Source organism: Littorina saxatilis, linkage group LG15, assembly GCF_037325665.1.
Source record: "Littorina saxatilis isolate snail1 linkage group LG15, US_GU_Lsax_2.0, whole genome shotgun sequence".
In the NCBI taxonomy this organism is placed as follows: domain Eukaryota; kingdom Metazoa; phylum Mollusca; class Gastropoda; order Littorinimorpha; family Littorinidae; genus Littorina; species Littorina saxatilis.
Genome location: NC_090259.1, coordinates 36,236,455 through 36,250,783, shown reverse-complemented (window position 1 = coordinate 36,250,783; position 14,329 = coordinate 36,236,455). Strand labels below are relative to the sequence as shown.

Sequence of the window (14,329 nt, the reverse complement as noted above, 5' to 3'; positions counted from 1 at the left end):
GAGCCTCGGCTGGTGGATCTTTCTGGTCTGCTGCCTTCCACAACATCATCTGCAGATGTGCTCGGAGAGCATGCAGCCTCAGGTTGCAATCTGTTGGTCGTAGCCTCTTCAGAGGTGGTGGTTTCTTCCTGCTCAGATACAGTTTGGATCTTGCACCATTGAGGGACTTGGCCTTCTTCTGACTGTACAGCGCGAGGAAGAATGAGTCGGCAGTGGCCTTAAGTTGGTCATGACTGACGTCTGGCTCCCCAAGGACATCTTGCAGGCCTGGGATGTCGCTGTTTCCAAGCACCTTGAGCGCCGACTTCTTGCCCTTGTAACAGGGGTACGACACGGTGTCGCAGCCCGATAAGGCGTGCATGCCGAGTAGCTGACCACACTTGTCCCCCAATTTGTCCACTGTTGCGCGAATGTCAAGCACCGTGCCGTCCCACTTCTCCATCTGGATGCTCTTCTGTATCCTCTTCCTCCATGCCAAGTACACGAGAAGGACGAACACATCAGTGTCGTCACACAGCACCCTGATCGTCTCCGACCCGCCTGCTGCAGCCTTCAGCATGTAGCTGCACAGCGTGATATCCGCCTCCTCATGAGTGACAAGACAATCGAAACTGCTGACAAGCTCCACGTTGTTCTGCAGAGGATATCCACAGAGGATGTTGCTGAGGAGGCGTTTGTTGTTGGCGTTCTTCATGATAGCTTCTCTGTGTGGGAGGGGGGTTGTGGGTGTCAGACGGAAGTCCTTTGATCCTTCCCCTGCCCTCCTCATCCTCTCGTGGTCCTTCGCAGTTGGCTGATTCTCATGGTACCTGTCAAACAACACCAGTTTCTGTGCTGCTGGAGGATAGCGGCTCAGTCGAGCGCCGAAACTTGCGACAAGATCTCCTGCTGTCCCCGCAACAGGCCACACAACATGGTACAGGAGCTGGCTGGCGTCGACCAGCACCACGTCTGGTGCAGGTGCGTTGTTTACCGGCACACCAAGACACTTGACGAGCACAGCCTTGTCTCCTTTCCTCAAACACCCGAACTCGTCGATGAGAGATGGAGGTACGGGACTGAGTTCGTACTTGAAGATGTCTGTCGCCTTCACACCACGTTGTTGTCCAATGATCTGAAGCCGTACGAATAATGTTTCAATGTCAAAGATGGCCTTGTCTTTCACAACCACTACCTTTTTCATCTCCTGCATGGTCTTCACTTTCCTCTCGATCGGGCCATGGAATGTGCCGTGAAGCGAAGCGGCGAACTGCTCACTTTGAGTGCTGCCGATCTTCAGTGCATCTTGGACATTTACTTTTGCTGGCGCGATCTGCCCGTTGACGATGTTGTACAGGTCAGTGGAATCAACAATGAGAGGGTGCGAGTGCTTCTGCAGTTCCTCTGCAATCTTCGTCCGGTCTGCTGCGTCCATCGCTCGTCTTCTTTTACCTTCCTCTTTGTGCTTGCTCTCCTTCTGTCCATCCCCACCATCGAGACCCATCGGCTTTTCTGAAAGTTGCCTCTTTTAACTGGATGCTAACATGTTCTTTCAGACAAAAGACAAACAATATGGCGTTTTCCTTATTTTTGTGTGACATTAATTTGAGCGTGAATGACGTTTACCTGCCATCTTGGCAGCCATCTTGCATCTGGGTGATATCAGAACGGCTTCCCAGCCTTTGGAAACATGGTCAGCACTAAGATCATGAATCTAGCTGCTTTAGAAACCCAGATATGGCGAGAAATGTGTTTTTAGATATTTTGACGGCCATCTTGGCGGCCATCTTGGATTCTGTTGACAGGATTGACAAACCAACCTCAGAAATGAACTCGCTGACATCAAAAACCCCTATATTGAGGTATTACACGACTCTTTAGCCCATCTGGATCAAACGTTATATATTGACCATCTTCAAGATGACCGTTGGGCGGCCATCTTGGATTCTGAGAATTTCCCAAAGTGCATCTTTAGGCAACCAAGCTAATTTGACTCTCCGTACCCTGTAGATTACATTTCCGTCATAAAAGTTTACAGGAACAGACATTTCCAGGTTTCATACATGACATAGAAGGCTGGCTGGTAGACTATATTGTGTGTTCTGTATATGTTTTGGTATCGCTTAGGATAATGTTCTTTCGTCAAATGGGACTAGCAGACGAACTTTTACACCCGTGTTCCAACGTTAAAAACTGTATGAAGTTCAGTTTTCTGGGGAAAATAGTGTATGAAACCGCTTTATGTTGTTTAAATTGATGAGATGTGTGCATTTGGTTGCGTGTGATCTGTTTATTAAATGAAATATTGTTGAAAACTGACCGTCGGATTGCAGTCTGTTGTCGAAGAAACTGAGTGAAAAGAAATTTGAAAGGGGAACTACTCTTGTCGCTAGACAAAGTATGAGAGTTACTTGCCTTGGGAATTTGCTTGTGATGAACGTTTGTGCACAGCAGATCTAGATTCAGAAAACAACCAAACTCATGGATTTTATATGGAGATTCATGTGTTCAAGCCTGTAGTTGTTAATTTAAATGCGGTATGTTTGTATTGTTTGCTCCAGAGATGTATACTTCGTACATTAGAGCATGGGTGTTACTGGGAAAAATCAAAAAACCTGAAAGGCAGGGGTCCAGGGGCCGCTGAGGCCCCGGCGGGGCACAGGGGCAGCGTTGCCCCCCTGAAGCTGAAGCAAATTTGCCAAAATGAAAGCATATAGTGGCCATTTCCAGCGTTCTCAGTCAGAAACCATACAAGAAGAAAAGAAGCAGAAACAAAAAAAGTCCACAAAAATAATACAAATGGGATACTTTACTGTCCCAATCAACCAAGCAAAATCACCGTCAATAATTCAAAAAAAATTCTAGAGCATTCGAAAAATGTCTGACAAGAAACAAGGCTTCACTGTCTTGGAGCAAAAGATGCAGAAACTCGTTCCAGGCAAATCTAGCTTCTTCAGCCAGGTTCGATATTCCTCACCATCAGCGTTTTTTTCCAACAACCATTCCCACCTCCACTTGTTTGTAACACCTTCCTCTAGTTTTTCAAGTTTAGAAGGATCGACATCATCACTGATGTAAGGCATTTTGATCGAGCAAAATGCTCAAGTTTGAAAGAAAGTTTCTGGACACCGACGAAACCAAATCATAATAAGCAAGATGGCGGCAAATCCAAGGGAGCGAACCGAGAAAGCACGCGAACCGGTGTCAAAAGTCGGATCGGAACCGCTGCTCGTTATTTCAACTTAGCGAAACAAAGCTTTTTTTTTTTTTTTTTTTTTTTTAAAAACCGGAATTTCCGGCTTCAGATTTTTTGAAAAACCGGAAATCCGGCAAAAGCCGGAAGAGTAACACCCATGTTAGAGCGTTCGGAACTTTTCAGTCGTAAAAGTAGTACCGATGCAGAACAGCTTCTTAACCCATTGCGCTATCGAGGATTCAGGCTGTTGCTGGGTCGTTATTTGTTTGGTTGCTGGGTGTTTATCGAAAAATAACTAGCTCTACAAGTTTACAGAGGTAAAGAAGCAGAGGGGGGAATAAAACAGATTATGTCATAGCCATCCTGTAGAGAAGACAAAACATTATCACCAAACTCAAGGAATTATACATGTGTGTATGTATGCCCTTTTCACTTATCTTAATAGACGAATTCCAGAAATAACTCTGTCGGGTTTGTACAGGTTGTGAAAGAGTGCTTTTGCTGGGACAAATATTGACATGTGCTTTGAGACACACCCTCTCACTAGTGACTGGCCTGTAATTTCATTATTTCCCACGTGACATTATAGGCCAGTCATTAGCGAGGGTGTGTGTCTCAAACACATGTACAGGAAGCACATGTCAATATTTGTCTGAGCAAAAGCAAGGGTACTCATATACCATTGAATCACCTGCTTATTTAATTACAGCTTTCCTATTCATAGCATGTTCTGACCTGCCCATGAAGGGACACAATCACATGTATGAAAGAAAACAAGGCTTCTATGACCTAGTTGTCACTGTTTAGAGTTGAGCTGTGTAATATAAGCAACTTTTCAGGGTCGTGTCACTGTCAGTGAAATTCACTTTGATGCCAAAATCTGTAGACACTTATGACATGTGAGCAACAGTTGCTTGACCTATTTCTGCACAATGTGACATGCCTACACACACACCACAGAGCTGGCCCAGTCATTACCCTCTAACAACTGCCATGCTAACTCCAAACAAATCTGAATAGGAGATTTTCCTGTACAGTTGTCTGTTAAATGTTGGTTTAAATCTGGACCTCTAGAGCTGATATAAAACAAAATGCACACTTCCATGCATAGTTACCTGAGGCTGTCCAAGGCTGGTGGAGTGATCCAGTCTTTGTCGTTTGCACTGTGGTTGTGATGTGTTGTCCGGCTGGTTCTCTGGCACCGTGGCTCGTCCAGGTGAAATCACTGTGCGATTGAAAAAGCCTCGCTGCTGTTCCCTCAGGTACTGCACTGTGTCAAACCCATCACCTACTGGATACGGAACCTTTAACAGCCATAAAGAAACTTGTTTTTATAAACTGCTTACACAAACTTTAATGTATGTGTATCAAAGAATACATAATGAAATTTCTCATACAATACACTTAGACACCCACCCATACAGATCCCTTCTTTTCCTTAGAGAGTAAGATTAGTCAATTTAAAGGTATTTGTGATTAGAGTGAATACATTAGACCACAATCTTGCAAATGAAAATGTTATCCAGCAAACAACCATCTTCTGTTTCAGCAACAACCAAGTCTACAAGTAAAGCATAACACTGGATTCAAAGTGTCACAACACAAGGTCAAATTAATGAAAGTTGAGACTGAAGATGAAGAAAGGTGAGAAGAAACAGAAGATGAAGAAAGCGCTATACCTTCTGCAAGAAGGCGGCCACTTTATCCTGCAGAGCCTCATGCTGTGCCAGACACTCAGGAACCACGTCCTCATAGACTGTGTGCTCTGCAAAGCGTGTGAAAGCCTCCAGAGCTGCGTACTGCACTGACGCTGACTTGTGTGCCAGACCCGCTGAAAACAGCTCGCTGATCTTACGCAGGATCTGACCTTGCTGAAAAACACAATGTTTTGCTCTCAGGAGTTTGACTGAGTAATTTAATGTTATAACAGTTTTGACCACAAGAGTTATGAACCAAAACAAAAAACAATATAAGCTTAATTTCTCTCCAAGGTATGTGTAAGTGACTTTTACTTCAGACATTTACTGGAGCCCATACACTTCAATTTGAGGAATGTAGGGAGAACAGGTGAAAGCTTACATTCAGAAAACTTTGCATACTTGATGACATTTACAAGCGCACTAAATGCAGATAAAGGATCCAACAATCACAAAACAATTGGTGCATACCTCGAAGGAAGGAGGGAATTTGAGTGGTCCGAGGGCTTGCATGAGGTGCAGGACAGCAGCACAAAGATGGTGTGAGGAAGTGGTGGTCAGCAACCTGTGAGCCATCACCAACACCTGCACATGGTCAACAGTGTCATTGATGGTGTGAGGAAGTGGTGGTCAGCAACCTGTGAGCCATCACCAACACCTGCACATGGTCAACAGTGTCATTGATGGTGTGAGGAAGTGGTGGTCAGCAACCTGTGAGCCACCACCAACACCTGCACATGGTCAACAGTGTCATTGATGGTGTGAGGAAGTGGTGGTCAGCAACCTGTGAGCCATCACCAACACCTGCACATGGTCAACAGTGTCATTGATGGTGTGAGGAAGTGGTGGTCAGCAACCTGTGAGCCATCACCAACACCTGCACATGGTCAACAGTGTCATTGATGGTGTGAGGAAGTGGTGGTCAGCAACCTGTGAGCCATCACCAACACCTGCACATGGTCAACAGTGTCATTGATGGTGTGAGGAAGTGGTGGTCAGCAACCTGTGAGCCATCACCAACACCTGCACATGGTCAACAGTGTCATTGATGGTGTGAGGAAGTGGTGGTCAGCAACCTGTGAGCCATCACCAACACCTGCACATGGTCAACAGTGTCATTGATGGTGTGAGGAAGTGGTGGTCAGCAACCTGTGAGCCACCACCAACACCTGCATATGGTCAACAGTGTCATTGATGGTGTGAGGAAGTGGTGGTCAGCAACCTGTGAGCCATCACCAACACCCGCACATGGTCAACAGTGTCATTGATGGTGTGAGGAAGTGGTGGTCAGCAACCTGTGAGCCATCACCAACACCCGCACATGGTCAACAGTGTCATTGATGGTGTGAGAAAGTGGTGGTCAGCAACCTGTGAGCCATCACCAACACCCGCACATGGTCAACAGTGTCATTGATGGTGTGAGGAAGTGGTGGTCAGCAACCTGTGAGCCATCACCAACACCCGCACATGGTCAACAGTGTCATTGATGGTGTGAGGAAGTGGTGGTCAGCAACCTGTGAGCCACCACCAACACCTGCACATGGTCAACAGTGTCATTGATGGTGTGAGGAAGTGGTGGTCAGCAACCTGTGAGCCATCACCAACACCCGCACATGGTCAACAGTGTCATTGATGGTGTGAGGAAGTGGTGGTCAGCAACCTGTGAGCCATCACCAACACCTGCACATGGTCAACAGTGTCATTGATGGTGTGAGGAAGTGGTGGTCAGCAACCTGTGAGCCATCACCAACACCTGCACATGGTCAACAGTGTCATTGATGGTGTGAGGAAGGGGTGGTCAGCAACCTGTGAGCCATCACCAACACCTGCACATGGTCAACAGTGTCATTGATGGTGTGAGGAAGTGGTGGTCAGCAACCTGTGAGCCATCACCAACACCTGCACATGGTCAACAGTGTCATTGATGGTGTGAGGAAGTGGTGGTCAGCAACCTGTGAGCCATCACCAACACCTGCACATGGTCAACAGTGTCATTGATGGTGTGAGGAAGTGGTGGTCAGCAACCTGTGAGCCATCACCAACACCTGCACATGGTCAACAGTGTCATTGATGGTAGTGCTCACAATTTATATCCACAGCACTTCTATGATCTTGCTAGGTACATCATAATGAAATGTTGATGCTGAAGTGTTGAACAAATTAAAAGTTTATGGTATTTCAACAGGACTCAACAGTCTGAGAGGATGCTAACCATCTTTTTTTTTAATTTCAAAGTGCTTTTTCCAAATCCAGGTATACCAGTTAACCTATGAGCTACTTTCTTCCTATTCTTCTTCTTCTCCTACCATTCATGGGCTGAAACTCCCACTCACACCAATGTTTTTGCACGAGTGGAGTTTTACATGTATGACTGTATACCCCCCTGCCATTTAGGCAGCCATAAGCCGCTTTTGGGGGAAGAAGTTCAGTGGGTTATAGAAACACGAAAATACCCAGCATGCTTCCTCCGAAATCGGCGTATGCTGCCTGAATGTCGGGGTTAAAACGGTCATACACGTAAAAACCCACTCATGCAAATACATGAGTGAACGTGGGAGTTTCAGCCCATGAACGAAGAAGAATAATAATAATAAAGAAAAGCACCATTTCAAGGACCAACATGTAAAAATCCTTTCACTGTTTCTGCCGAGTCATTTCAAGAGCAGATGACTTTCAGTTTTAACACAGATATGCTGATATTCACTTGAATGCCCCAACACTAGCATTTTGGGAATAGTGAGACCATCATTCATGCACAAATAACAGAAAAATAGTGTCTGCTTCTAGTACCTGCAGCAAGAGTTTGGTGTCCAGTTGATCCATCACATCTGAAGTGAGACTCAGCAAGGCGGCCAGGTAACAATCTCTGACATCTGCGTCTCCCCCTGAAGACGCAGTGAAGGGATGTTCCAGTGGAATCACTCTCCACAAAGCTGACACCACGTCCAGCACTTGAGCCCCTTCTTGTGGGCTGACTTGACCAGCAGTGGTGGTGTTGGACACTATGCTGTGGATGCATTGCAATGGAGGAATCTGTAACAAAATAGTACACACATTGTTTGCTTCTTCCACTCTCTATTTTTTCTCATGTCATTGTCAAACTGAAACAAACATTGTACATGTACTTGAACCAGTGGAAGTGCCAGTGATTGCATCATACTGACCACTATTATTGTTTCTGTCCATCTTTCACATCAGTTTTAAAGATGCTTCAATAACATAAGACCTTTAAAACATTAACATACTTTAACTTTAAGGCACTGACTTTGGGCAGAAATATTCCCCCTCACAGAGAACTGAAAGGCAGCCAAAACACAGTAAATCAATTAGACTAAACACCATTTTAGCGTTGCAGCAGAAAAGACACAGGAAGCATTTTAGAAGCAGCATTACCACAGCAGCAGCATCCATCAGACTAGGGTGAGAGGACTGGGAGAAGGTGTGTAGAGACTGGAGGCAGGCCGACAGCAGGCCGTGTGACAGGTCCCCGCTCACCGCACCGCTCACTGCACTCACACCCACCACTGACCACACCCTCACGTTGCTCCTCGGGGGCACCAGGGATAACAATTCTCTCTGTCCACATGCAAGCAAAACACTTTATTTCTGAAGGAAAGTCTACAGTTAAAACTCTTCATGTCATCGCCTTGTAAACTTCTTTCTTAATTTAACTTTTTAACACACAATTGAAATATTTCACTTTACATATCAAGAATCATGCACCACACATGTTAATAGTATGAATGTTGTGCAGGATACATACATCACCTGCTTCAACTGATACCAGGTGGAAACATATTTGAAGGTGAACGTTCACACTGGATGTGTGAGTGTGATTTCTACTTGAGTATTATACCTAACAACAACGAGCACTGGATATGGGACTATGAGTCTTATTTCATAAAACACGACAATACTCTTACCTGCTATTGCTGGCACAGGTTGTTGCAATGAACACACAAGCACACTAACACAGACTGGCTTACACACGCAGACACACACACAAGTTACCTGATGCTGAGGTGTGAGGAATTTGACCAGACGACAAAGTAGTGAGGTGAGAGCACTGTTGGAAGAAGAATGTGGCGCTGAGCGGTGGACTTGCAGGACCAAGGATAGTAAGTATTGGGCGTGCTGCCAGCACAGGGCTGCCGTGCCGTACCTGCAGGGAGGGGAGTCAACTCAGAAAGGTGTGAGGGAATAGCCTTACAGACCACGTAACAATGTTTTGAATGCATGCGTGTGCTGGAGTGACTTCGCTACCGATCATTGGTACGCGTGCACTTTCGTAGCTTGACACGATTTTGATGTGACGTAATTTACGAAGCACGATACTAGTCAGTATGACGGCGTAGAACCGACACTTCGAGCAGACGTGACTTGACTGCAGACGACCAGTCGCTAATTTGTTAATATCGATGTGCGGGAGTTGTTTGATAAAATGACAAGTTTCTTTATGTTAATAGTCACTTACGGACTTGGTTGTTTAACGACGGGTAGCGGAAAATAGGGTTATGTAATTCAAGAAAAAATCGGATTATTTGCCGGAAGGTAGTGATCCAGGGTCAGAGTTCACTGTAGCGCATGAGTATGCGAAATAGTCCGAAGATTTTGGGGTCTATATAATGTTTCGAAATTCGCGCGCTCGGGGATTCCTTGTTAATCGGGAATCTTACTTTAAATCACTCCTTGTCAACCGGGAGTTTAGCTAGCCCTGAATTTTCTCAGAGTAAGCTACTTTTCTTTTCGTTCATTAGTGAGGATTCGGGCAACCTGTTTAACGGTGTCCAGGAGTAATCAGGGGAGATGATAAGTAGTGGACAGTGATGACTATGACTGACGAAGACGTACGATGAAAGTGAACGAGAGAAAGGAAGAGAGACAGTAACCAGAAGGGGCGTGATAATTGCGTGAGAATAACCGGAGCGCTTGAAATGAAATAAAGATTCTGTGAAATGTTCAACCACGGTGTGGGCCACATTATTTGAAAGGAAGACGCTGATTGCATCGGGGAAAAGAGGGGGAAACAGAAAATATTCTCACATACATACAAAACACAACGCGAGGCCACTAATAACATCAAAGAGACAGAGAAACATTCTGCACAGTCTCCCCGGGCAGCCCCCGGTCTTAATCAAATCTGCCACAAAGGAAACAACCTTGCATGGGTCCAGCATCAGTTGAAGGGACGTAAAGAAACAACCAACCAACTTGCCCCTTCTCTTCACCGTGCACATATTTGGTCCAACCAACTTGCCCCTTCTCTTCACCGTGCACATATTTGGTCCAACCAACTTGCCCCTTCTCTTCACCGTGCACATATTTGGTCCAACCAACTTGCCCCTTCTCTTCACCGTGCACATATTTGGTCCAACCAACTTGCCCCTTCTCTTCACCGTGCACATATTTGGTCCAACCAACTTGCCCCTTCTCTTCACCGTGCACATATTTGGTCCAACCAACTTGCCCCTTCTCTTCACCGTGCACATATTTGGTCCAACCAACTTGCCCCTTCTCTTCACCGTGCACATATTTGGTCCAACCAACTTGCCCCTTCTCTTCACCGTGCACATATTTGGTCCAACCAACTTGCCCCTTCTCTTCACCGTGCACATATTTGGTCCAACCAACTTGCCCCTTCTCTTCACCGTGCACATATTTGGTCCAACCAACTTGCCCCTTCTCTTCACCGTGCACATATTTGGTCCAACCAACTTGCCCCTTCTCTTCACCGTGCACATATTTGGTCCAACCAACTTGCCCCTTCTCTTCACCGTGCACATATTTGGTCCAACCAACTTGCCCCTTCTCTTCACCGTGCACATATTTGGTCCAACCAACTTGCCCCTTCTCTTCACCGTGCACATATTTGGTCCAACCAACTTGCCCCTTCTCTTCACCGTGCACATATTTGGTCCAACCAACTTGCCCCTTCTCTTCACCGTGCACATATTTGGTCCAACCAACTTGCCCCTTCTCTTCACCGTGCACATATTTGGTCCAACCAACTTGCCCCTTCTCTTCACCGTGCACATATTTGGTCCAACCAACTTGCCCCTTCTCTTCACCGTGCACATATTTGGTCCAACCAACTTGCCCCTTCTCTTCACCGTGCACATATTTGGTCCAACCTATTTAAATCAAATACAGTGGAACCCCCATTTTAAAACCTCACTTTTTAATTTCAAGACCCTTGTTTTGTTATCTCAAGATTTTCGTTCACAACGTCTGTAAATTTACTTCCCTTTTAAGACTAAAATATCTCAAATTTTTAGTGGCTCTAAAAGGGAGCACAGTACAGCAAGCATGATATTTAACCATCCATTCACTCACCTTGCCAAGAAACACCAGCAGTCTGCTGCCGCTTGTGACGAAATGGGGTTGGGACCTAACAGGGCATCCAGCAGCCCCTCTTCCTAGATCAGAAGGAAGAAATGTTGTCATGAACAAACCTTGATGCTTATTTTTTGACACAATAATCTTTATATTTAACATGAAACAGCTAAGATTTTTAAAAACTCACCAAACCCTGAGCTCCTTACGACATCATAACCAGGAAAAAAACTACAAATAAACAGATCAAGTAAAACACATGATATATCATTTCTTACAAAACTTGCATGGATAAAATTTGATCAACATGTCAGAACCCTCAAATGTCTTGTCTTAGGCACCTTGTAGTCTATCTGCAAGGCCCTGACCACAAGTAGTGTGCGGTAAGCATACTCACAATAATATGAAAGAGTTTAGCGGGGCAGCTGGCAATGAAGCCACAGACATGTTCCACTACATACTGGTACAGGCTGACCGTTCTGCAACACAAAATACAGGTAGTCATCACCTCACGGAAAGGGGCTGCATGGCAGTGGAAGAGAAAGATCTCCACACTAAAGTGTGTGTGTGCGAGTCTGTTGGTGGGGGGAGACAGAGACAGAGCACAAAGACAGAGAAGATATTGAACAAGTACCAGTGATACAGCGAATGCAAAGGTCTAGCTTTAGTAGTGTTGAGAGACAGCGCAATAGCCTAGTGGTTAAGACGTAGGCCTGCCCTGGTGGGATAAGGGTGGAGATTTTTGCTATCTACCAGGTCAACTTATATGCAGACCTGCTAGTGCCTTATCCCTCTGCGTGTGTGTACACGCAAACAAAAGAGCAAGTTAAAGGCAGGTTAGACGTTTCGAAGAAAGTTTTCCATTTTAATGTATTCATTTTAATGGACAATAAAGTGTTGTTATTGTTATAGTTGTATACTTGAAAAAGATCGTGTCATCCATCTCAAAGTTTATAAGGTTTCAGAAACATGAAAATATCCAGCACGCACCCCTCTAAAATGGATCAGGACTGCTGGCAGGAGAAAACGGGCATACGAGTGAAGTGCAAAACAGGAGTGTACATGGGAGTTGCAGCCATCAAACACAAAACAAGTACTGTTAAGAACAGGATAGAGATCTAAAATTGCCAAAAAGGAAAGAAAAAGGTTTACAACTTTCCAAGTTGGAAAAAATAAGATTTGCATAGATTTTCATAGACCATGATTCACACAGGACCATGGTGCTGGTAACGGCTTCACAATGAATAAAACATGACAATTTTTTGTCCAAAAGTTCAAAAGGAAGAATTCTTCAAAAGGAAAGGAAGAATCTTCTCGCTGTAGAAAAAGACACCTACCTTTGAGGTTTTCCCTCACAAGGTGGGCCTGGCAGGAACACAGGTAGGCACAGCTCAACATGACCTGACAGTTGACACAAGAGATATGCTCTTAGTTCAGCTTCAGGTATTACATTTTGGGGAGACATTACACAGCATCCTTGGATTGTATTGAAATACAGAATGTGTGCACAAAGGCTACAAAGCTTGTTTTATCAACAAGAAAACTAAAAACTGAAATGTGACCTTGCACACTAATACTGAATTGACTTAGATACAGATGTGAGTTATCAAATATTTGCACACGCACAGATGTCGGCAATGAGAAATGACTTACAACTGTTGAGAGAAGAAAATATGGCTGACAGCAGGTTGGAGCCAGGTTCAGAGCCAGGAGAACATGAGGACTTGCCGAGCCAGTGAGCCACAACATCAACTGTAAGGAAATCAAGCTACAATATCACAGTGTCCTACAGACTGCCATTTTTCACTTTCTTCAGTAAATAATAATAATAATAATAATAATACGAATATTTATAACGCGCACATATCTCACGAACAGGCGACTCAAGGCGCACATACACTCATTCACACACACGGAGACTTAAAGTCACTAACACACACACACCATCAACCATTAAAATATGTACAGTTATTCAGGGTGGGATGGGGTGGGCAGTGTAGAATGCATGGATTATTTGGAAAAAAGGAATGTCTTGAGTGCAGATTTGAATGATTCGAGGGACTGTTGTTGACGGAGGGGGAGAGGTAGTGTGTTCCATTGGCTAGGTGCTTGGAAAGAAAATGAGCGTTGACCTGCTGTTTTGAGTTTGGTGTGAGTGCTCGTGAAGGGACATAGAGAGAGAGAGAGAGAGAGAGAGTCGGAGAGATAGGCAGGGGCGAGACCATGGAAGCATTTGTAGGTGAGAGTGTTGATTTTGTATGTGATACGGGCAGGAACGGGCAACCAGTGGAGCTGATTTAGGAGGGGGGTGATATGATCTCTCTTTTTCTTTCGTAGGACAAGACGGGCAGAGCTATTTTGAATGCGTTGGAGACGAGAGATAGAAGAAGAGGGAAGACCCGCCAAGAGAGAGTTACAATAGTCAAGAGGTGAGAGAATGGTGGAAGTGACCAGTTTGGCGGTAGCATCTGTGGTGAGGTACTTGCGGATAGTGGCGATGCGGCGGAGTTGGAAGTAGCAGGTGCGAGAGACAGAAGAGATGTGTTGTTTCATGGAAAGGGTGTTGTCTAGAGTGACTCCGAGGTTTTTGACAGCAGAAGACAGAGGGACAGAAGAGTCAGAGAGTTGAAGAGAGTCGGAGGTGGCTTTGGAGAGTTTGGATGTAGTGCCTATTAGGATAGCTTCAGTTTTGTTGCTATTGAGCTGAAGTTTGTTTTCTGTCATCCAATTCTGCACGTCAGTGATAGTGTCAGAGATAGAGGAAAGAAGAGATTCAGACTGGTCAGGGGAAGAGCTGTTGTGAAGTTGAGAGTCGTCGGCAAAAGAGTGGTGGAGAACGTTGTGTCGGTCAAGGATGTGGTCAAGAGGTTGGGTGTAGAGAGTAAATAGTACAGGCCCAAGGACTGAGCCCTGAGGGACTCCGCACTCAAGCCTGATGGGGTCAGAGTTCAGTTTGTCAATCGAAACAGTCTGGTAGCGGTCGGTGAGATAAGAAGAGAACCAAGAAAGAGCTGTGCTATGGATGATCTTCAAACAGCACACAACCAGTTACATAATATTCTTTTTTTTTTAAATGCACAAACTCTCAAAGTGACAAACCACCTTCTTGTAACCTTTCCTTCTT

The 14,329-nt window shown here is 45.1% G+C and overlaps 1 protein-coding gene and 1 long non-coding RNA gene across 2 annotated transcripts in view; one reads left to right on the top strand and one right to left on the bottom strand.

Moving 5' to 3' along the window:
• The window catches only part of LOC138949207 (FIGNL1-interacting regulator of recombination and mitosis-like), a 29,624-nt gene that overhangs the window by 2,435 nt on the left and 12,860 nt on the right, over positions 1–14,329 (bottom strand). The window contains exons 13-22 of the mRNA XM_070320983.1: positions 12,859–12,957; positions 12,543–12,606; positions 11,603–11,684; positions 11,206–11,288; positions 8,884–9,034; positions 8,266–8,448; positions 7,663–7,905; positions 5,344–5,457; positions 4,855–5,046; positions 4,291–4,479 (exon numbers count right to left, since the gene is read on the bottom strand). Of these exons, the coding sequence (XP_070177084.1) occupies positions 4,291–4,479; positions 4,855–5,046; positions 5,344–5,457; positions 7,663–7,905; positions 8,266–8,448; positions 8,884–9,034; positions 11,206–11,288; positions 11,603–11,684; positions 12,543–12,606; positions 12,859–12,957 (1,400 nt within the window). The remainder of the gene's footprint in view (positions 1–4,290; positions 4,480–4,854; positions 5,047–5,343; positions 5,458–7,662; positions 7,906–8,265; positions 8,449–8,883; positions 9,035–11,205; positions 11,289–11,602; positions 11,685–12,542; positions 12,607–12,858; positions 12,958–14,329) is intronic.
• Positions 1–14,329, top strand: part of LOC138949211 (uncharacterized) — a 152,267-nt gene that overhangs the window by 137,152 nt on the left and 786 nt on the right. The gene's annotated exons all lie outside the window — the stretch shown is intronic.